Source organism: Sinohyriopsis cumingii, chromosome 19 (assembly GCF_028554795.1).
Source record: "Sinohyriopsis cumingii isolate HCF-2022 chromosome 19, ASM2855479v2, whole genome shotgun sequence".
NCBI lineage: Eukaryota > Metazoa > Mollusca > Bivalvia > Unionida > Unionidae > Sinohyriopsis > Sinohyriopsis cumingii.
The window spans coordinates 28388707-28412002 of NC_142979.1; the positions used below are offsets into that span (position 1 = coordinate 28388707).

At 36.3% G+C, this 23296-nt stretch overlaps 1 protein-coding gene across 3 annotated transcripts in view; it reads left to right on the forward strand.

Moving 5' to 3' along the window:
• LOC149775334 (uncharacterized) overlaps positions 1 to 22732 on the forward strand; it is a 39950-nt gene extending 17218 nt beyond the window's left edge. For 2 of the 3 annotated variants that reach the window (XM_089943755.1, XM_089943757.1), the window contains exons 2-6: positions 3036 to 3229; positions 7574 to 7655; positions 10574 to 10642; positions 16618 to 16851; positions 18652 to 22732. In XM_089943755.1, coding sequence (XP_089799881.1) covers positions 7604 to 7655; positions 10574 to 10642; positions 16618 to 16851; positions 18652 to 18869 — 573 coding nt within the window. In that variant the 5' untranslated portion in view covers positions 3036 to 3229; positions 7574 to 7603 and the 3' untranslated portion in view covers positions 18870 to 22732. The remainder of the gene's footprint in view (positions 1 to 3035; positions 3230 to 7573; positions 7656 to 10573; positions 10643 to 16617; positions 16852 to 18651) is intronic. The other variant, XM_089943758.1, reaches the window with a different exon arrangement.
• Positions 22733 to 23296: the final 564 nt, after the last annotated feature.

The window sequence follows — 23296 nt, forward strand, 5'->3', positions numbered from 1 at the left end:
ACTCACACGCTAAGGAATATCCATCAGACTTGGTGCAACGGCGATATGGATATAAATAAATTCAAAAATTTCTTCAGTCACGCTCAGGCAACACCACACGGTTTTGTCACGATTAATCTTCATGATCCACGTAGTAGGTATCGAGTTGGTCTTGATCAGATTTATTCATAAAATTGCAGCCCAATCTTGCAATCACAAACAAACTTTACCATACCCCCCCCCCTAAATTTTGTTGTTTTTTTTTATGCCTGAAAATGCATCCCCGGGCGAATTTTTAATGATTAATTTGCGAAGGAAGGTTTATTTTTGCAATCTGAGGGTTGTACGGAGAAAGTTTGTGTGGGAGGCTTAAATTTATCTGAGCCACCTGGTCTGTACGACTTCCCTGCTGCTTAACTAAATATGGCATTTTTTAAGCCGATATTTTTGCAAAAATTTTGAGTTGACCCGAATATTTTTCAGATCATCCAATTTGGCCACGACACTGGCAAACGTGACACACATCAATCATTAGAGAATCAAAAATAAGATTATATTTGCAATATTCAAAATTAACTTGTGACAAAATAATAATAATAATAATAATAATAATAATAATAATATGAATTATTTTGTGAGGAAAAATGAAAATATGTTGTTAATATCATTAAATTCGTACAAGAATATCGGGAGTTTCTGTACCTTCCTTAATGATGGTAACTCCGAAGTACCTTGACGGTGGAAAAAAGTACCGTGATACATACAACTAGAAAGAGACCGGTATACCGATGATACCACGGATTTCTATAAAAAAATTGTCCATACGTTTAACATGTAAGGTACTTACGGGTACATACGGGAAATCCTATGTAAAATTGTCCATGGGTTTAACGTTGGGATGGTACTATGTGGTCACAGATGTATGGGTACGTACGGAAAATCTTATGTTAAAATTGTCCATTTCACATGTGGGGGTACATATAGGTACTACGGGAAATGCAAAGTTAAGGTGGGGATCTTATAGACCGTTTCCATCTTGAAAAGTTAATGGTTCATACCAGAAATGTAAATTGTTTAATTATAAGACACACTCCTAATGTCCAGTACCCACTTTTTGATCACAATCCAACACACACCAACTATAAAACACCAGTTCCTTTTGTTTCTATCCATCACACTTCTCACTATCTAACGAAAAGGGAAAGAATGTTGATATAAAAAAAAGAACATACTATACTATCACACACAATTATACACACAAGCTGGCATATGTAGGAGTGTTTATATACACACTATATCCAAACGCAAACATAAAAGACGGTTTCGGGGTTTAAGTTTTAGTTCCAAATATAAACATAGGCAAAAATCAGTAGTTTTAGTACCACGTATCTTTTCTAAAGATCTAGGTGGTCCTGAAAAGTGTCATTTGGTTTTCTGAAAACTCCTCTCCCTTAGTGGCTGCACCTTTCGAATTTGGAAAGAAACTAAAATTCTTATTTTCTGCACATAGGTTTTACATTGAACAAAAGATAGGGAGTGTATATACATACACGCTATGCTCAAACAAATACAACATTGTATGATTACAGTAGAGTAGAAGGGACACCCGGACAACAACCCTACTTTGCGTGCAAACGAATAATTATATAATCTAAAGATTCCGCTTCCACCAGGTTTTTAAAAAAGTTTTAATTTTTGATTTGAGTATATGACAGAAAGAGACGATGTGAATAATGTTCATAACGTTTTTAGAGAGATACAAACGAAGAGTTAGACGACTGACACTCTTTATTACACCTCACGACACGTTGTGATGGACTATCGAAAACATGTGATTTGTGCTCCATGAAGCTTTGCACAATTTGCTTTTGCCTTAACCAATTGGTCCAGCAAATCAATTATCAAAAACGTAAAAATAATGTCTACGTAGTTTGGCGATTAAAGTTTTTGTCAATCACTTTAAAAACATAGGATACAGCCAAAACAATGGTGTTTATAATTCTGAGATTCTATATAATTCTGAGATTCTATATAGTTCTGAGATTCTATTAACTATTTAAGACATGGTAGAGTAGGAATAACTAATACAAATACTTACATTTCAACGTCAGTGTAAACAAATTACAACACGATAACACACAAGGCATAAATGAGACCCTACACAAATAACGCACAAATTAAAATCACTAAAGCTGTATATAAACAGGAACGTATGTAACATTATTGAACTACATGTGTCACATAGAGTCTATGTCAACGCTCTGGCGTCTAGTCTTTGCATAGTTCATTGACCGTAACCTCTTTGGGAATGTTATCTCCACATTACTATTAATATTACTAATACTACTATTACTACTACTACTGCTACTACTATTACTACTACTACTACTACTATTACTACTACTACTACTATTATTACTACCACTACTACTGGGGCCCCGAGTGGCCGAGTGGTCTAAAGCGCTCTCCGTTACGGATCACTTCCATCTCACCTCTGTCTGCGGGGGTTCGAGTCTCGGATTCGGCCAATGTGGGTATGTGAGAAAGCTTGCCAGTAGCTTCTCGTGGGTCGGTGGTTCTTTCCGGGGTTTTCCCGGGTTCTTCCTCCACAATTAATACTGGCCGCCTATCGTGTGCTGAAAGATGGCGTTAAACCCCACAACAACAACAACTACTACTTCGTGTGGTCGTCGTAATTCTTTCTTTGTTTTAAGTTCTTCGTCGGCCAATTTTTTAAAATTGTCCACGATTCCACTTTGCCTTCTTGCTTTTCTCTCTCTTGTTCTAAGTTCAATTCGTTAATTTGATCAATCTGATACAATGTGTGCGGCAAAATTAACAATATGTTGTAACCAATCATCGAATTCATGACTTTTCGGATCACGTTAATTTTTCTAGTCGTAAATCTATTGGTGTAACCATCTGGCTGTGCATACTTATTGGCAAGTTTTGATACATAGATAAAATACTGCAGATGTCTTGTGCACGCGGAAGTACACAGCATGTCTTCATCTCTTTTCTTAATATTTTTAAAACCATTGATCTTTCGTGCACAGGTAAAGAGTTGGTGATCGTGTCCTTTCTGCATGCAACTCGTCCTCAAAATCCAAGGCGCACACCACGGGCCGTCCAATGTTCAACGGAATTTTATTTGGAATCGGGTCTGTTAACAGTACATGGTTAACTTACTAATTCTTGAACAAAATCACTGACTGCCCTCCACAGACTTGGTCGCAACACGATGACAAAGGTAAGAATTTTATGTTAGTCATTCACAGGAGTGTCCTTCTTTTTGAGAAAATAGTCACACTTTTCACAAATGGTATCTACTGGTAAAGACTGGGAAAGAAATTTTTCAGCCACTAAGACGCACGCTAAAATTATTGAAGAAGTCTCCTTTGGAGGCCGTACCTCGGCTTATGCTTTTTTTTGTAATACATTAAGTTTTCATCTTTTTCAGTATTCCAGCTCCTCTACTTGCACTCTTGAAATGCGGTCTTGCGGCGAAGAAGGCATACTATAGTTTATCTCTTCTAAAGTATCCAGGTTGATTATAAATATGCAACCACCAAAGGAAAGAAAATGGCAGTACGGAGAACACAGAGCATGCTCCAGGAAAGCTTAACGTTTATGCTCCCAGTCTTGGATACACTTCAACCGGGACATTGTACTGTGACTAGTCCCAATTAGACTAATCGGGTTCTGGGGCCCCGAGTGGCCGAGTGGTCTAAAGCGCTATCCGTTACGGATCACTGCCATCTCACCTCTGTCTGCGGGGGTTCGAGTCTCGGATTCGGCTAATGTGGGTATGTGAGGAAGCTTGCCAGTAGCTTCTCGTGGGTCGGTGTTTTTTTCAGGGGTTTTCGCGGGTTCTTCACCCACTATTAATACTGGCCGCCATGTATAGCCTATCGTGTGCTGAAAAATGGCGTTAAACCCTACAACAACAACAACTAATCGGGTTCTAGCTAAAGTTTTGGTTGTGGTTAATCCATCCGAATCTTTAGGTCAACATTGAACGTGTTCAATCGACTTTGAAAGTCGCGATAGCTTGGCAAAACCCCCATATAAAGCACATTATTTTTTTTATTTGTAAATCTCGGTGAAACAGTGGCATCCGGAGTGATTTGCGAGTGCGTGGACTGACATCCATAGATAGACACGCGCATAAAATCACTTCTGCCAATAAAGCAGTGAGGTCGTTTTGCATCGCTGTCGATAGTAGTAGAGAAGTGGCATGGTCGCTCTGCATCGTTGATGTCGCCGTGTACGGCATTACTCTGGTCGCAATGCACAGCATTGTGCTCGAGTTCAGTGAACTTAGAGTCCCTAATGGGTCTTTCATCCTCTTTCTGTGCTGAATTACTCGTTTATCTAAGTCGGCGTTTGTGTAAACGAATATTGGTATCCTTATCTTTCTAAGCTCAGGCATGACCGGAATATATCCTTGTACAACTCTCCCACGGTGAACTCTGAGAAAGGACGTTTTAGTTCTCGATAAAGACGTCAGGTATACGTAAAATAAATATCCCCGAAATTTGGAGACAATCTTTGAGTTTTCTTAATCCCATGCATCTACAGAAAGACCTCCAGTTTTTATCTAGCATGTTGTATCTATTTTCTTTCCCTTTCACCAAAATAATGGAGTCAGTGCAAGCAATTGCGGAATATGGACGCCTAAAAAAAAGATAAGACTTTGGTTGTATGGTAGCCAATTTGTTGTCGGGGATTAACTTTTTCTTTAGACTAATAAACACTATCTAGCGCTGGTTTAACTTTTCTTCAAGGAATTGATATCTCTGTGATTCAAAAATAATTGTTGAAATTTTCAACAACATCGTCGTAAAAGTTCCACATCGGGTCAGCAATATTTCAACATTTCTTCTTGACAGCAAAAAGTATCTGCCGTGTAGAATGTCCTCGTTGTTCTGTGTGCATGCCATCTGAGTAGTAATAACAAAGTTCAAGGGAATGGGGGTGGTGGCAGAAAGTGTTTTTTTTGCTTCAGTTTTCAAAAGTGTGGTATTTAGGTTTTACCAAATTCTGTCATTCGAAATGTTTTGAGCATTCTATTGACATTAATAGACAAAAACCTCTTGGAATTTTAATAATGTCCGTTTCCCACTTTCATGTAAATGAGTTTAGTTCTATCGATGGTGACTGTTGGACATTAAGTTCATTCGTTTGAATAATATTACGAAAGAGATTGTCTTCCATTTTCTTCGTAATTTTGAGCCAATTGTGGCATATTGATGACAGTTCCATAACCCTGGATGTTCTTATCGTTGATAGGATCTAAAATCAATTTGACCAAATCATCAAGATTACAAGAATCTCGAAAGCACTTTCTCGTCCTCGTGCAATCTTGCGACAATTTGGACAGTGACAAGCATGGGTTATTGTATATACTTGTCACAAGCACAATGAGCTACGCATTATTAGGAAATGAGTTCCAGTATTTGGCGGATATTCACAGTAAAAGATAAATTCAAATCCTCTTTTCTTTTCCTTTTTGTCCTTGTTCTGATGGTCCCTTTATTCTTCCTCGAGTTCATTATCATACTTCTTAAATCACTCTCCAACAAATACTGATTGTCGTGGGATGCCGGGCTTAAAATCAGCAAAATCACGCTGGAGTTACTGACTGACGTCTACATGTTTAATTTTATTGAAAAGTATATCCGCAGTTGTATCACAAAGATACACATAAGCGTTCACGCGGCAACAATACATGTTTTACCTTATTATAATCCCATCGAGGAGTCAAAATATATCATTTATCTGGATAAAATTAATCTATATGAGTGGGCGATGTCGCAGAAAATGCCGGAATGGGAATTGTGTGGACAAATCCGGATAGTTTTTATCAACGGCAGCTGGATTCCGATTATGATACCGTTTATATTCTTGAGATCGATTTGGAATACCCGACACAACTTCACGCGGAACATAACGATTAACATGCTTAATGACAATGACAAAATTGCTACGCTAGCATATGGACACGTGAATGCTATTGGAGAGAAAGTAACAGATGTCAATTTACTATTTGATTATACTAACGATGACGCTACCAAAATGCTATCAACGTTATTGTAATAATTGTTTACAATCCTTGGCCATTCTAAAGTTTAGGTGGAATACATAAACGTCCAGCCAGTATTTAACTCGATCTGTCTTGCATCGCATATTGTGATGATTTTCTTATTTTCAGGCACACCACACTTTTGACTCGCTAATATTATCGAGCTAAATTGTTCTCGGTAGTTGGTCAGGAGGTAATGCGCCATGGCAGAACGATATGACCTCACGTAATCCGTATTAATATAATTTATATTTAAAAAAAAATAACCCCTCCCCTGAAACAAACGTTTTCATTGACAATTATACCGATATAAGTGGTCTAATTAGCAAGTCATTATGTTTTATGTAATGCAAGCATAGTCAAGCAGTATAGGTGCTTGCGGATAATGTCCACACAAAGTGATCTCCCCCTGGTCTTTACCTAACGGGACTGCATTGAACACAATCTGATATGGTCACCAGGGAGATCACGAAAGTGTGGACACGTTCTCCAAATACACATATTACTTTTCTTGTGTATATCCATGTCTATGTCCATCTTTCCAACTAAAACTAAAAATTCCTTAACCCTTTATCTCATACTTGAATGTGGTATAGTTTGTTTCTAAACACTTTCGCTTTTGACCGCTTGTGAGTGATCGTATATGATGTTTGCATGATGCTTCTGTGTGTATATAAATAATGCTACCCTTATTTGATAGTATATTTGTGTACATGTAAGTGTAGGGTGTATCTGTAAATACTACTATCGTATTCGATAGATAGTGGGGCTAACAATAAAAAAAATCGGTGCAGGATAATAGGAATGTGAGTTCGATTGTAATGAAAACATTTGAGCATTACATTTCCCGTAAGATCCTTTTACGTTTTCGACATGGAAACAATCTATAACAATCTGCAAATTAACGTAACATTTCCCTTACCTACTTATAACGACCCCGCATATTGCAATTTTAGCATACGATTTCTCATAAGGACCCAAACACTTTTTACACCAGGGGATCATCCTGATGTTAAACACATGGAAAATTTTAACATATGATTTCCTGTAAGTTTCCACAACGGCCCCACGGGGAAACCTACGGCGTGATGTTAGTTCTCGTAAGTACACATAGTCACCCACATAACTACTGTAGCGATTTGTTCATACAATGAGAAAGGTGACTCGAAGTTAACAACATAGATCGAAATCGACCTAGATAAATTAAATATAACAAGCACTTGAAGACGTAAGGTTGCTTTTATTTATATCTGAAACCTATTTTCAAATTTTAAGAAACTTCTTTTCGATATATAAATCATCTTTTAATTACATTTTTTGTTAATTTGCTTTAAGTCGATACATTTATCCCAATGTGAACTTGTTTCGCTGAATTTATATTCCAAACGCTTTTGAAAGGAATGCTACATTCTTTTTGTATCTTTTCTAGATAAAAATTGTTTATTTGCTTGTATTTGCCATTTAAATTTGCTTAACTTTTATCGTATCTTTATATATAAATTTATTTAGTTCTAGCTCAGAAGAAGCACGACAATCGCAATGGAAAAAGGAAAAGAGATCTCGGAAAAGTGTCGCTTGTGTCGCTTATGTGGTGAGATGTTCCTCCAATCACCATTATCATCGTCGCATTCTTTCTCATCGTCGTCGTCATTATCATCATCATCATCATCATCATCATTGTCATCGTTAAAGTGTGAAGACTTGGTGCTTCCTTTCATTGTGAAGTAAACTTCAGATATTTATGATAAAATGTGCACAGGTGGTTTTAGTCACATTGTTTCGGAAAGGTGAGCACCGCGGTGCCATCGTATTTTATGCGTAAGGTTAATTGTGAGGAAAATATTTAACTTTTTAATGCATTTTGCAGAACATCATGTAAAGATTACAAATCCGTTTCTCTTATAAAATGTGCTCAAGCCGATTTCCCGAAATTCAACGTTAAAATTAATGAAACGGTAGATTGTTAACAATTACAGATTGCATTACCTCCCTTGACTAAGATTCGCTTTAAAGTTATGTGAGAAGGTGAGAAGCAATTTTAAGCCGACCAGGCACTAACGTAAAAGTGTCCTGATTGCTAGATCATTTCAAGTAAAACTTATAGATTTTGTGCCGTATACAGTGACGAATTGTGATGTAAGGAAAAAGGGATATTCTCACAAAAAGGGATAGCAGATAGTGACCTGCCAATTTTACAATATCAAACTTCGAAATATGGAAAGCTCCCCGTGTTCTGAACATAAACTGAGACCAGTGATCATCTAATTTTTCAGAGAGAGAGAGAGAGAGAGAGAGAGAGAGGGAGAGAGAGAGAGGGAGAGAGAGAGAGAGAGAGAGAGAGAGAGAGGGAGAGAGAGAGAGAGAGAGAGAGAGAGGGAGAGAGAGAGAGAGAGAGAGAACCTTGGATCCTACTGCAAGTTACAGTCCGGCTGGTAGATGATTTCCACTGAGAGTCAGAAAGTCTCTGAATAACTTTTATCTGATTTTGGAAAACAAAGTTATCGGACAACATAGTTGTCGGACAAAGAAGGAGAGCCTTCTACAAACCTGACAAGTTAAAATAGATGTTTAGGCCCATGTCTTGGATGGGGATAGCAGTTATATTTGTCTCATATCCCAAAGCTAGAATTCCTGCATAGGCTTTCACAGTGCGGTTAAGAACTGTTTGTATTCTTTATTAAGCTGTTTAGAATGGAATATGGAGAGATTAAGTGGAAAACTCTTCATAGAAGATACGTCCGATTTTATTATCTATATTATGACATGTGATATACTAAGTTTTGTTGAAACGTTCGTGGAAACTACAGATATGTTTCATAGAAACGGTTATAAAATATTTTGATATGGTATGAACAAACATCTACAGTATCTAAAAATAAACTGATGTGATAGATGGTATTTCACTTGTAAGTTCCTTTTCAAGAATTATAATATATTCAGCGAAACATATATTTAAAAAATATTGTATGTTTAGTTATATTCTGAGGTGAAAAGGTGTTGAAGAGGAACTTAAATTATGTTTTTTTTATCTCTCTCTTTTTCACCTTTAGGAAAATGTATATACTGTTGTATCAACTAGACACGCTTACTTGAAGAGAAGTATGCTGACTGTAAATTAATAATTGCGAGTAGTTTTAATTTTTATAAGGGTTCTGAACCAGATGTTAACAAATGTTATATACCATCCTCAAAACATATGATTATATGCAACATGTAGACATGCATGGTCCGATTCATCAAGGAGTAAGGGAGATAAATCATTGTGGAGAACCTTTTTTTGCATCTATGTCACTTGATTCGGTTAAGGATTGCCAATGGCATTTGTTGATCATACAGAAGTCAGTATAAATGTACAATAATGGAAACATCAATTGTATAGCTGCTTAAAGCAAACCAGTTCAGAATGCAGTGTACAATGGGATCACTTGAAAAGTATATATTTTATTGAAATATGAATAAATATGTAAAAAAAATATCTTACGCAATGGTGAGGAGGTAGGGTAGATGTTACATCCAATGATTTGTTTGGGGTTTCTTAAGCATCCTGGCAATTTAAATGTCACATTGTGTATTAGCCTGAATCTTCCAGTTCCTGAAAATGCCAGAAAACACCTTTTTAGCAATGTTACACTATACAATTATGATGAGGAGAAAATTTGTAATTGATGAACTGGTCAGTGTTAGAAAGCTTTTTAATGTAAGAATTTGACTATATTTAGTGTAGCAAAGGCGTGAACGATGAAAATGTAATTCTTACAATCTTTGATCAGAGGTGTGAAGATAGGTTTATACAAAACTGTATCAAGAGAGTGAATTATTGGAAAGATTGAATTTCTATTGTTCACAGAGAATATATTTCACTTGTCAAAATTATCTTGAAATTATAGTGGGCAGATTTATTTGTCACATAATACCCAGGCTTATAACTGGTAATTTGTTACTGTTAGGTAATACATGAAGATTTGAAATTATTTATTATGAAGAAATATTGTATCATATCTGTAATGGTAGTGTTGAAAATGAATTATATTTCATAACATCTTTTTCGCTGTATGAAGATTTACGAAGAAAGTATTTACTTTCTTTCTTATGCAAAAGACCCTACAATAAAAAAAATTACGATTTATATGCAAAATTATAATAGAAATATTCTGATGAGTTGTCGTTGCTTATAACACTAATTTTAAGATTAGGGAAAATATTGTATCATCAACGTCTGGTACATATATTCTCCATATTGTTAATATCACAAAACTTGCTTCATAGCTTAGAGATTTTGGGGTTTTCTTTAGTTTATATTGTTTGATCACTGCGCAACATATTTGTGTGTTTTACTTAATAACAAATCAATAACGATTAGGTGTCCATATGATGTTCTCAGCAGACACACTAAGTTATCAAGTTAAAACTATAATATATTTATACCGCATGACGTATGGATTTGTATCATGGATCAATGACCTGCAGTACAAATAAACATTATTATTATTATTATTATTATTATTATAGGCATCTTTTGCTGCATCGTCTTCCTCGTGTTGGCAATGATGGCCATGACGATTACAAAACTGATACTGGGTAAGTATCAGCATTTAGTATTGTGGGAATGGTCACTTATATTGGCGTTTTATTTGTTTGTAGTTGTGCTTTTTGAATAAAGTAGATCTTCCGGTCTGTCTAATAATACTAACACGAATAAAATATATATTTCTGTGTTGTTGCTGAAACTAAACTCTACAAAATACGCACATTTTTCTTGACGATGACTGTTTATATTTGCAGTCCCAGTGACCTCGTTTTATCAGGACGCATAAAACTAACTATAGAAAAGGTATCACAATAGAAAGTTATTTTATGTTGCTGAACAGTTGATTATATTGTACATTTTTATACTTTTGCAGACAAACAATGTCCGTAAGCCAAGCCTAACACATACGTGATAACGTTATCGTAGCAATGAAAGCAGGAGGCCAGGTATATCACGTGATATTATGCACACCTCCCCGCTGCTCTGTACCCTACACTGGCTATCCATTCGACCCAGAATCAAACACAACATTTGTTCTCTGTACTACGTTTCACTGACGGACTCCAGTCCAACATACCTATCCGACCTTACCCATGTGTACACACCAGCAAGATACTTATGCTCCTCTTCTGACAATTATACACTCATTATTCCCACTACGAAAACGAAAACATATGGATAACGTTCTTTTCCTACCAGGGCCCAGCAACGTGGAATGAATTGCACACTGAACTTAGACACAAAGACACAGTAATCCCATTCAAGAGTGCTCTTAAAACACTTATTTCGACTGCAAGAACAAACTTAAAGACCGAATAATGTTCCATGCCTTAAATATTTGCAGTATGTTTTTATGTTTTCTAATTTCATGGTGTTTGTTTTCTGTAACAATATCTTTATATGTGTTTTTTATGATGTAGGTGTTGTCTAATGTTGTAAAGCGCTTAGAGCTTCTAAAGATTAGGCGCTATACAAAGTTCTCATTATTATTATTATTATGTGTTATTTCGCACACTAGAACGACTTTTATTCTGAAATAAAATTCATTCAAAAATTAATTTAATATCGTAGATAGTGGATCAATAGTTAGCTAAAAATATACCCTTGTGAACGGCAGTGAAAGCAAATTACTGGTAATAAGTATTCATTTGTTCTAAAGTACGTAAGTATTGACCGCGGTTACGGACTACGAAATCACACAACATTGTTGATAGACCAGCGACCAAATAACCAAAATATTAGAACGTTATTCGCTCGAAATAGGAAGACCTTAAATAAGATAAAGCTTTTATTTGGCTGATACTAGCACTTATTTCAAGATCGGGGGGTGGACGGTTTTGAAGATATCGTTTGCGAAGATTTACGAAGGGGGATGTCCACGTCTATTGCACGCGCGCTGGTGGCTGAAGAACCCAATACATGACAGGCACGTTCGTCCACAGAGGCTGCAGGGAAATGTCCGGCTTGAAGTGGGTGATCTCGACCTTTCCCGGATTTTTCTTTGCTATCATTTTTCCTCCAAGCTTGTCCATCTGTTGTTTTTTTTTCTTCAAAAGTGGCAGTGGCCTGGCAAACTGTACGTCTCCAGCTTTCACGGTCAGCAGCTTGTGATGCCCATTGGTGGTGATCGGTGCCACAGGTGGTGAGGGTCTTTTTCAAGGAGTCGTTATATCTCTTTCGAGGTGCCCCTCTATCACGGTGGCCAGCGGACAGCTCACCATACAGTGCAGTCCTTGGCAGGTGATGATCCTCCATCCTGGAGACGTGCCCTGTCCAGCGTAGCTGTATCTTCATGAGCGTGGCCTCAACGCTGGTGATCCCTGCTTGCTTGAGGACTTCGGTGCTGGTGATGAAGTCACTCCAGTTGATGTTGAGGATGGTGCGGAGGCATCGCTAATGGAAGCGTTCAAGGAGGCAGAGGTGGTGGCTGTAGGTGACCCAGGATTCGGCGCCATATAGGAGGGTAATCAGTACGACAGCTCTGTAGACGCTGATCTTTGTATCTCTCTTGAGACAGGCATTGTACCACACTCGTTTACAGAGTCTGTCAAATGCGCTGTTTGCATTGGCCAGCCTGTTGTCTATTTCTTTGTCGATCTTGGTATCAGAGGATATCACACAGCCCAGGTAGGTGAACTGGTGAACTACATTCAGCTCTGTCTGGTAAATGAAGATGCTTGGTGGCCGGTACTCTTCCTTGGGAGCTGGTGAAGTACCTCCGTTTTCTTTAGACTAACACTAAGTCCAAAGAGCTGGCAAGCTTCTGAAAAGCAGGATGTTACGCGCTGTAAGGTGGCGGCTGTGTGGGCAACAAGGGCGGCATCATTTGCAAAGAGAAGTTCTCTAATCTGTTTTTCCAAGGTCTTGGTGTGAGCCTGAAGTCACCTTAAGTTGAAGAGGTTGCCATCAGTGCGAAATCTGATATATATTTGCCATCTTCGTCATCAAGGTCTTCTGATGCTTTTTTGGAGCATCATGCTGAAGAAGATTAAGAACAGTGTGGGGGCTAAAACGCAGCCCTGTTTCACACTATTTACATTGGGGAAGGTCTGTGACAGGTCGTTATTGTTTCTCACCTGACCAAGCTAATCTTCATGTAGTTGGATGGCCATGGTAAGGAACTTTGGAGGACAGCCGAGCCTTTCGAGGATTTTTCACTTCCACAGTCCAGTTCTGCTCACCGTGTCAAATGCTTTCGTCAGGTCCACAAATGTGATGTACAGTCCTTTGTTTCGTTCTCGAAATTTCTCCTGGATCTGTCTCAGGACGAACACATGTCAGTTGTGCCCCTATAGGCTATGAAGCCACATTGACTCTCTGGAGTATGTTCTTCTGCAATAGTGGGCACAAGTCTGTTCAGCAACAATCTAGCAAGGATTTTGCCTGCAATGGAGAGCAGATATAAATATATCTATTTATGAAAATAAAAACTTTGTTTTTAGTATTCTTTCCATTACAGGTAATGTATTCTTTCAAAACTGCCACAAGACAGAGTGCTTCATTATTGTTGAATGTTTTCTACAGTAGAGTTAAGTTCTCTTCCATTTGAGTATCCAACTCAACAAATACCTGTCCGCTTAAAAGCTCAGTTCTACCTGTGTCTTGTATGTTTCATACTTTGTTTTGATTAATCAGTCTTACCTTTGATTAGGCTTTGGCAAGTTTCGTAAAATGTCCCTTAAAAACACAAAAATCATTCGAATACTTGTTGAAATGTTTCGGACTTTAAGATTTTCATAAATATGCAATTGTTACTCTCTGAATCTATTGTTGAGTAATTGTCACTTTCTGCAAAACATCTTGCATTCTTTTCTCTTCAATATGTAATTCCTTCTTTTTACACGTGATTTTGAAAGAAGTAGAAAATAATCAACGCTGTTTAATATAGTTTCTCCTTTGTCTACACTAAACCATAAACAAGGAGCAATATCTTCAATAAAAATGTTAAATTTCTCATCCTAAAATGCAACGTAATTTTAAAATATCGATTTGTCTTTTGTTTGCAATAAAGGACATCAGTGCTCCAGCTTCTTGATCGATTATGCTTTTGTCTGTGAGTACAGGAGTACCAAAATATTCAAAGTGTTCTTCGGATTCCTCAGTGTCTCGTTGTATATCAATAAGAAACGCAGTTTTAAAATCAGATTGCATTATTGTTTTGGGGTTTTGATAATATTCATCTGATTTTCCAGATTTATTGTGGATAAGCGCAGTGAACTATGTTTCTGAAATTCTGTAAATCTGTGTACTCTGAAAGTTTGAATGAAGAAGAAACTGTTCTCAATAGTCAAGGAATCATTGCTTGTATTTTTTTGGTGTGACTCCAGACAGATCATTGACATTCTACAACCACCTGAAGAAACCTGTAGCGCAAATGAAAGGTGTGAATATATCCTTATCGGCATCGTCACCTATTCTTCCATTTACAATGGATCGCTCCGGTGGTCTAGTGGTTAGAGCGTCCGCCTCGGATGCGGGAGATCGTGAGTTCGATCCCCGGTCGAGTAATACCAATAAAAATGGTCCTAACAGCTGCCTCGCTTAGCGTTCAGCATTAAGAGGCTAGTGTTAGGACTGGTCGGCCTGGTTTCAGGATAACGTGACTGAGTGGGACATCATACTACATGTCTGCGGCATGATGCCCCATTGCTAGACATCACTATAAACTGCTACACTGCAGACATGCTAGCGATATGGCTGCAATATTTTTAAAGCTACTTTAAAAATCCAAATCACCCATCCATTCACTCACTCCATTTACGATGTGTATAACAGCACTGGTGCATTAGTTGCGCAGGTGATTTTCAAAACAATTACTCCTTATGGTTATAATTAGTATTTGTAACTGAAAGGATATCAGTATTTACCTTGTCATGCGTGATGATGGATGAGTAATTTTCTCTATAAGTACCCCTTCTCTCTCTTGGATTGTCAGCCAGCATGTCTGTTTTACCCTATTATGGCAAAATTGGCAGACAAACAGAGAGAGAGAGAGAGAGAGAGAGAGAGAGAGAGGAATACCGAGATGATAAAAACAATATTAAGGTCAGTAGCAATGGTAAGTAAAGCATAACAATGCATTAGATCATGCTGATAACTCTAAATAACTTCAAAATATTGAATTGCCTCTTGTTGATTCGTCATTTCGCTTAGACTAGTCTCCTGCTCGTTTCGACGTACTCGTTAGTGATGTAATGGCCGCACGTTCTCTGCTCGAATACTTATTTTCTGGGTTAAACCAACAGTGCTAATAGTCTCTATTTATCTAATTTAAATAGATGAAAACAGAAGTTAAAAAAGTAATAATTTCAAAAAGGACTGTGAATAGCTACAATCCCTTTAGATCTATATTTTATAACGTGTACCTCGGAAAGGATGTGAATTATGAAGAGTTAACTCCATTCGTATGCATTCCTGGCATTTTGCACAATAATTTTAATGCAAAATCCATACAAACCGTTCTTTATATAGGTACAACGCGCGCTCATGCACAAACACACATATATACACATGAAATTTTACATGTAAAGCATATGTTGTCAAATCTACTTTTCATATGCAAATCCAAAACATACCATGAGATATATCAATTGCAACTTTGCAAGTCTAGATTAATCTACAGTGTCTTTATATAGGATTCTAGCAGAAATGAATATATCAAGTCTTAAACGTATTCTGTTTGTACTTGTTATACTCACCTCTCACATTTCTTTATTTCTCTGATATGTATACTTGTAATTTGGTCGATAGTCTTAATCAGTGAAATCTAACTAAAATCTTACCATAAAGTTTAATGCAACATATATATATATATATATATATATATATATATATATATATATATATATATATATATATATATATATATATATATATATATATAGTTTGCAACATTTCACATTGGTATTATGGTTTTACAACGATATATAATTTTATTTCCATATTCATTATTTGTCCCCCCCCCGACACTTATCAAATATGTTTATGTTCTTGTCCATTACAACGACGTTGGATATACATGTAGTATGCAATCTATACTGGTATGATAACTCTCAGAACTAACGTAATGGTAATAAAGTTTTCAAACAACAGCAGGCTTTCTTGCATCTACACCTTGACTAAGCCCGTGACTCGAATCCAAGCAGACTAGGTGAGATGGCAGTGATCCGTAACGGTGAGAGCCTTACACCACTGGGCCACTGGGGGCCCCTACACCTTTGTTATTTAAACGACCACCATTGTTCTTCTGGTTTTAGCGTCCGGTAATAAAACCATCATAATTAAGCTGCTTTTTCTTAGACAGTCAACACAAATCTAACGTTACAACCAAGTAAATGTTGTAACAAATGATCTTCAGAGCCTAGACTTTCGAATACACATTAATCAGGAATCTTGTTGGGGAACTTTAAGTCAAAAGTTTGATATTCTTGTAATAAATCACCGACCCCCTTTTTTACAGAGAAATTTTGTGCACAACCTTTAACATTGTCTATTTTATTCATCGTCACTTTGTCTTTCTCAATAGGCGTCATCTATATCAACGACTGCTCTCTACAGCCGCTACTGCCAATCTGGCTAATCGTGAGTGCATGTGTATCCATTTTATTGGCCAGTCTGGTTTCTAGATTGACGAAGCTACCAAAGCATGATGTTCACGACGAAAATCATGAGTCCGTAGAGGAAGTTATTACTTGTTCAAAATGTGTTTATTGCATTGTTGGAATAGGAATGCTGTTCAACCTTGCCTGGCTCATTGCAGGTGAGAAAATCCATTTCACCAGTCGTAAAGGAGATAAATACTGTCACACAGATATATCTCCTTTATTCATCATTGTTCATTTTGCATGCTGCTGTTTACAATATATACAGATGTAGACGACTTCTATATTTAATTTTTCAGAATAGTTTCCTAATGTATATCAATCTTTTAACATCGAACTTATGAAGTCATAAGTTGGGATAATTAATTGGCAAAAGTTAAAGAATATTCTATATTGGACAATCATAATCTAATTTATGCACATGCTTCTTTCTAAAAAAAATACGACAAAATAACTGGTCATAGTTGACGATCGAAACCAGAAAAAAAACATAGCTTTCCTTATTACGTTAGGATAAGAATTTCCTAAAATTTGGGAATGTTATTTCATTGGATGATGAGACACTGGCAGTTTATTAACTTAGACACGTATCATGTGTCGGCGTGTGTTTAACGAATAGTGTTAATAATGTACTTTAAGATTGCAAGAGAACTTTGGTTTGAATGATTGCAAACTACAGGTTTTGATACGTTTCATAGCAATGAGCTGTGTAATTGTAACTTTGCACGTACAAACTTTGACCAAGGGGCTTTATATCAGGTAAAATATATCAACGAAGAATTTTACCAGACCATGTTATCGTAGAGATCTCACGAAACCATGTGAAAATCTGGTGGTAAAGGGTACAATTCATCCCGGAAATATTTCAATGGAGTGATACAGAGTAAACGTGAGAGGAGGGTGTAACCGGAAAATGGCAGGATACTTAGCAAAATACTGAAATCCACAAGGTGAAATAGTATTGTACTAAAGCATCTGATTTATTTAAGGCAAGTATTTACACCATAGAAACAGAAGAAAGTTTTTTTTTCATAAGCCCATACACGAGAAGAGACATTGATGTCTTTGCCTCTCAAGACAAAATCATCCCAGACGAGCAGTGATGAACGCTTCGATGATGCATAGCGTCATAATATTCCTCTGTATGCATTGGCAGCCGCTAATATTTCATAAGTGCTTTTACTGTTGAAAAGGCTAGAAAGTACTTCTATTAACACGGCGGACTACATATAGTACGGAGATAATTATATAAATTACTCAAGTCTACCCATGCATCCTGACCGATACCTTTTTAATACAAGTTCAACATTACTATCATCTGGATCCTATCCATCATGAATGTTGATTCTTTCAGTGACAAAATAGTTCATGCTTACATACAAATATGATAATAATAATGATGGCAATAATTAATCAAAATGTATGGTGGAAGAGGTTTTCCTGTTCTAATTCATCTTTTTCCACCATATTTGGGTATCGCTGATTGTAAGAAAACAGACCCTGTGTTCAAATCTGGTTAAAAAGAACTCTTTTACTAGCTATGTTGAATTAGGTTAAGTAATAATGACGGCTATAGCATAATTAGGTAGCAATTAAAGGATGCTGTAATCATATTTGATTTCATAAAATTAACGTGAAGCAATTCCTTTTTGAAAGTTTCTGTTTCCATTCAAAGTCAAGACAGAGACACAGAAATCTCACCTGAATAATATAATACCACCTGTCTTTAGTTTAATTTTCTGAAGCGAGTTGTGTGTTCCATTATTTTTCAAGTTTATATAGTACACTAGTTTGCTCCAGACGCACATATATATATATATATATATATATATATATATATATATATATATATATATATATATATATATATATATATATATATATATATATATATATATATATATATATAACCAGACAAGTATTTGCGATTACTGTTCATCTTCTCGGTCTATTTGAAGGTACGTACTGGCTGAGCACAGTGTGGGCTACTGTAAAGTACAACGCTTGCGGCACGGGTAACTGCTGCAATATTATTCTAACTGATTTCTCGATGGCCGTGGCCATTCTAGACTGGATCTTGATTGGAATCTCTATTAACCAAGTTATCTGCAGCAAGAATTATGATGATAACGATAGTGAAAGTTCCAAGGATAATCAATCGACAATAACAACATAGACTATTATATTGCACAACAGACTGACAAGATAATAGAATGTTGTAATTTAATGCTATGTTCTAGTTTGTAGTTTGTATAAATCTTCTAAGATATATATATATATATATATATATATATATATATATATATATATATATATATATATATATATATATATATGCAATTCACCTTTCAGCAAATCCTTTATTTAATGCAAATGCTAGCTACAAAGCTTTTAGCGAAGGTTTTTCTTTTGTGTGTTGACATGTTTATATTTTAGGACAATCACTTTCCTCCGTATTAGTTTTGTAGCAATTGCAGTTAAAGTATTCACGTTCACTTTCCATTTGTTTAAAGTTCCGTGCAGGATTTGTTGTTTTTTATGTTCACCTGAAATTACTGTATAGCTTTGATTTTGTCTCTTTCCCTTTAGTAAATACTGAACGTGTATGTAGCATTCTCATCGTTATTGTTTAAAACATTAACACTGTTGCTTTCCTGCAGATGTTTGGGTAAGGCCAACCACTTGATTGACTTCCATTCTAATCTTTAAGTTGTTATATCCCACTATGTGCATGAACAAACAAATAAAATTTATGTGTATAGATGGCTATTTAATGATGACTTTATAAACTACTATCATATTATTTATTTGGCCAAAAGTATGTTGCTCGTGTTTATTTTAATCTTAATGTAAAGGTTATAACTATGCATGTTTATATACAATATTGATATAACGTACTGTTTTTGCCAAGTTATAAATATGCATGTTTATATACAATATTGATATAATGTACTGTTTTGACAAGTTATAAATATGCATGTTTATATACAATATTGATATAATGTACTGTTTTGACAAGTTATAAATATGCATGTTTATATACAATATTGATATAATGTACTGTTTTGACAAGTTATAAATATGCATGTTTATATACAATATTGATATAATGTACTGTTTTGCCAAGTTATAAATATGCATGTTTATATACAATATTGATATAATGTACTGTTTTGCCAAGTTATAAATATGCATGTTTATATACAATATTGATATAATGTACTGTTTTGCCAAGTTATAAATATGCATGTTTATATACAATATTGATATAATGTACAGTTTTGCCAAGTTATTATTATATGCTTATGCAGTTAACACTGACTAAAAAGTCATAATTAGGTTATGTCATCAATATGAGAGTTTGTTACTAATCGTGTCCAGCAAATATGGCTGAAAGGTTTAGAAGATGCTTTCGTACTTGAGCGCGAGATATAATCATTTGATGCTTCTTTTGTTCTCCTTCCTTTTCTTTTTCCTGTTACTTATTTCATTCTACTTAAATGATTAAGTTCAGTTCAAGATAAATTTTGATTTTGAACTTTTTTGACTGAGATTAGCGCCCAAATACATTTTTTCTTCTAATAATAATAAACAAGTTGATAACAGTTAAAAGCCTAACTTAGGAGATAAAGCTCAGATTAAAAGATTATTCTACTTTGACACAAGAAATTGTTGTTGTTGAAGGGTTTAACGCCATTTTTCAGCACACGATAGGGTATACATGGCGGCCAGTATTAATGGTGGAGGAAGAACCCGGAAAACCCTGGAAAGAACCACCGACCCACGAGAAGCTACTGGCAAGCTTCCTCACATACCCACATTGGCTGAATCCGAGATTCGAACCCACGCAGACATAGGTGAGATAGCAGTGATCCGTAACACAAGAAATAAAAAAATTGCTAGAAATGTGTTACCAATAACTGCAAAGTTACCTAATAATTGTTAGTTTGATAGGTTGAGCACGATGAGGAAATGCCAGAATATTCACTTTATTAATTAGAAAACATGAATATTTGACGCAAATATACAAGAACGTTATCGAAAAGTTAAACACTATCCCTAAAGGACAAAAACACTGTCTTGTAGGGAAAACTAAAATCATGTAATGAAAGTGCATGTCTTTAGAAATGTAGAAAATGCTTCTCTTGTACCAACTCTTTGCAAGAATTCCATGCATGCACAAGAAATATCTTATATTCTTTGATTGCTCCTTCTTAAATTCCATACTTCGTGTGACCGTTTACATTTCTTATCCTTGGTAATTTTGTTTTCTTGCTCCGTATACATTTAATTCAACTGTCCGCCGGAACCTTTCGATTGAAGCCTCCAGTAGGATCTCAATAGATATGCCCGGATATGTGTATCTCATCCAATTTCTCCGTCATTTTCCTTGGTATTGGTGGAGGCTCCACTGTATGTACTTCGTTTCTACTGACGTTTATAGGGCCATATCCCCTTAGAGTTTAGAAATGTACAGTCCAGTTATGGCACTATTACTCAGGGCTTGTATCTTGTCAATAATTCATATGTACAGTAAGTTGTCAAAATCGCTGCTATTGTAAGCCATTCTAAGGGTGATGTAATATTAAGATCCTGCATCCGTGCCTGACGCTGGACCACCAGTGCATTCCCCGTTATTTTGTCGGTTTTTTCCATTACTGTGGTGAAATAAGTCTCCAAAACTGGCATTGTCTATGGTTCTCTTGCTATGTTAAGATACAATTCTTAATTTAGTCTTTCCCTATACTTCTAGTACATATAAAAAGTCGGTGCAGTTTGCACTCACCCTGAGCTGTGCTCTCCGTTTTGTTCATTTTGTAGAAAGGTAATATTCAGTCCTGTATGCTTATGCTTGTCGGCAATATTCAATCTACAAGCTGCAAAACTTTGCAATATTCCATATTGCGTTGGCGATATTTGATTCGCCACCGCCGCTTGCTTTGACGGTCATGAAGGTTATTGACGTATCTCCTTTTAAACACACAATCAATACCTGGTTTGGTTGGGCAGAGCCTGGTATAAGTGGTTTACAACATATGTTGAAGACAACACATCACTCCATATAGCTCTTATCCTCCGGCAACGGACCTAGCCATATCGGTTGTCTAGAAGCCAAGCGGACTGCTGTCCATGTACAGCGGATGTTTCTCACTGGCATAAACCGTAGCCAGAAGTTTTGTGGTTGCTTCCTCGCGATGGAGATGTAGAGGAGGAATGTTGTTGAGTACAGGCAGCCTTGATAAAGGAGCAGAACGTTGTGTTCCAGGGATTATACGTATTGTTGTGTTGTAATCGGCGTCAATTAGCTCATACAGGAGCGCAGTACTCTGCTGTGGAATAGCAGAGGGCCAGTGCCGATGTTTTGAGTGTCTGAGCACTAGCGTCCCAGGTTGAGCCAGCTAGTTAGCTGAGTAGGTTGTTTCAAATGCTCATTTGCGCTGCAGGATTCTTCAGGTGGTTGTAGAATGTCAATGATCTGTCCAGAGTCACACCAATGTATGTTGGTGTCGTGTCGTGTTTTATGTGTTACCCATTGAAGAGGATGCAAAGTTTACGGTTCGCATTTGCATTGTTAAGTTGGATATGAAAATAAAGTAACTCCCAGTTAGAATTGGCAGATCAAATAACGTTAGTTTTGATGAAATTTAAACTGAATTTTATATACAAGGACCTGAGTCGAAGATTTGGTTTCTAAAAATTTTAATTCTTTGATTACAGTAATGGCAGATAAATTGAAGTGTTTGCTTGGTTGCCTGCCGAGTGAAATAATACGCGCAGAGAAAATTAAAGGTTCATGAATGTTTTGAATGCTTTGGCATCAGATAGTCCTGTTCTAGTTCATCAACTAATCGTGACATCATCTTCTTGTAATAAATTCACGAAGGTGCAATATTTGATTTAGCACAAAGTGATCGTCATATTGAGAATCTACAAACTTGTGGTCATCTTCATTATGCCAGATAAAAAGTTTACACTTTCTCAACCCTGTGAAAAACATGGTTAATTGAACTTATGAATAAAATCCTCTAATTCCTTTCACTTTTAATACAACTTTTCCATTTTTACTCTTTACATCATATTTGCCACTAGCAAAGAATTGCTCTAACACTGTAAATTTAGAATTAGGAAATTAACTTCAATTTCTAGTAAAGTATCTCCATTTGAAAACCCATCAAGACTTACACATAACCATTTCTCCTCCACTGACACATACAATCCACTGTCACTTACAGTATATCCATTTAAATTAAAAAATTGTTTTGCTTTAATTTCCCTGTCCTGCCCATGTTTTGTAAATTTCTTGCCAATAAATTTTGAATGTTAATGATCCCTTATGAAATTGATGCAATCCATTGTCTCTAATGGGAACTTTGTGCACACTGTTAGATGTTAATCTCAGTTTTCGAATATCTCTCCCCATACGACATTTATACAGACTGACAGTTTCATTCTGCAGTTTATTGTTATGATCTCCATCCAGGCGTACATATTTATGAGAGAAAAAAAGTTGAACCTTCCCCACAAGAAGATAAGTTTTCATCACTGCTATGATCATGAAGTGATGTATCGTGTACAGTTTGAAGGTTCACTTGTGAAAATATT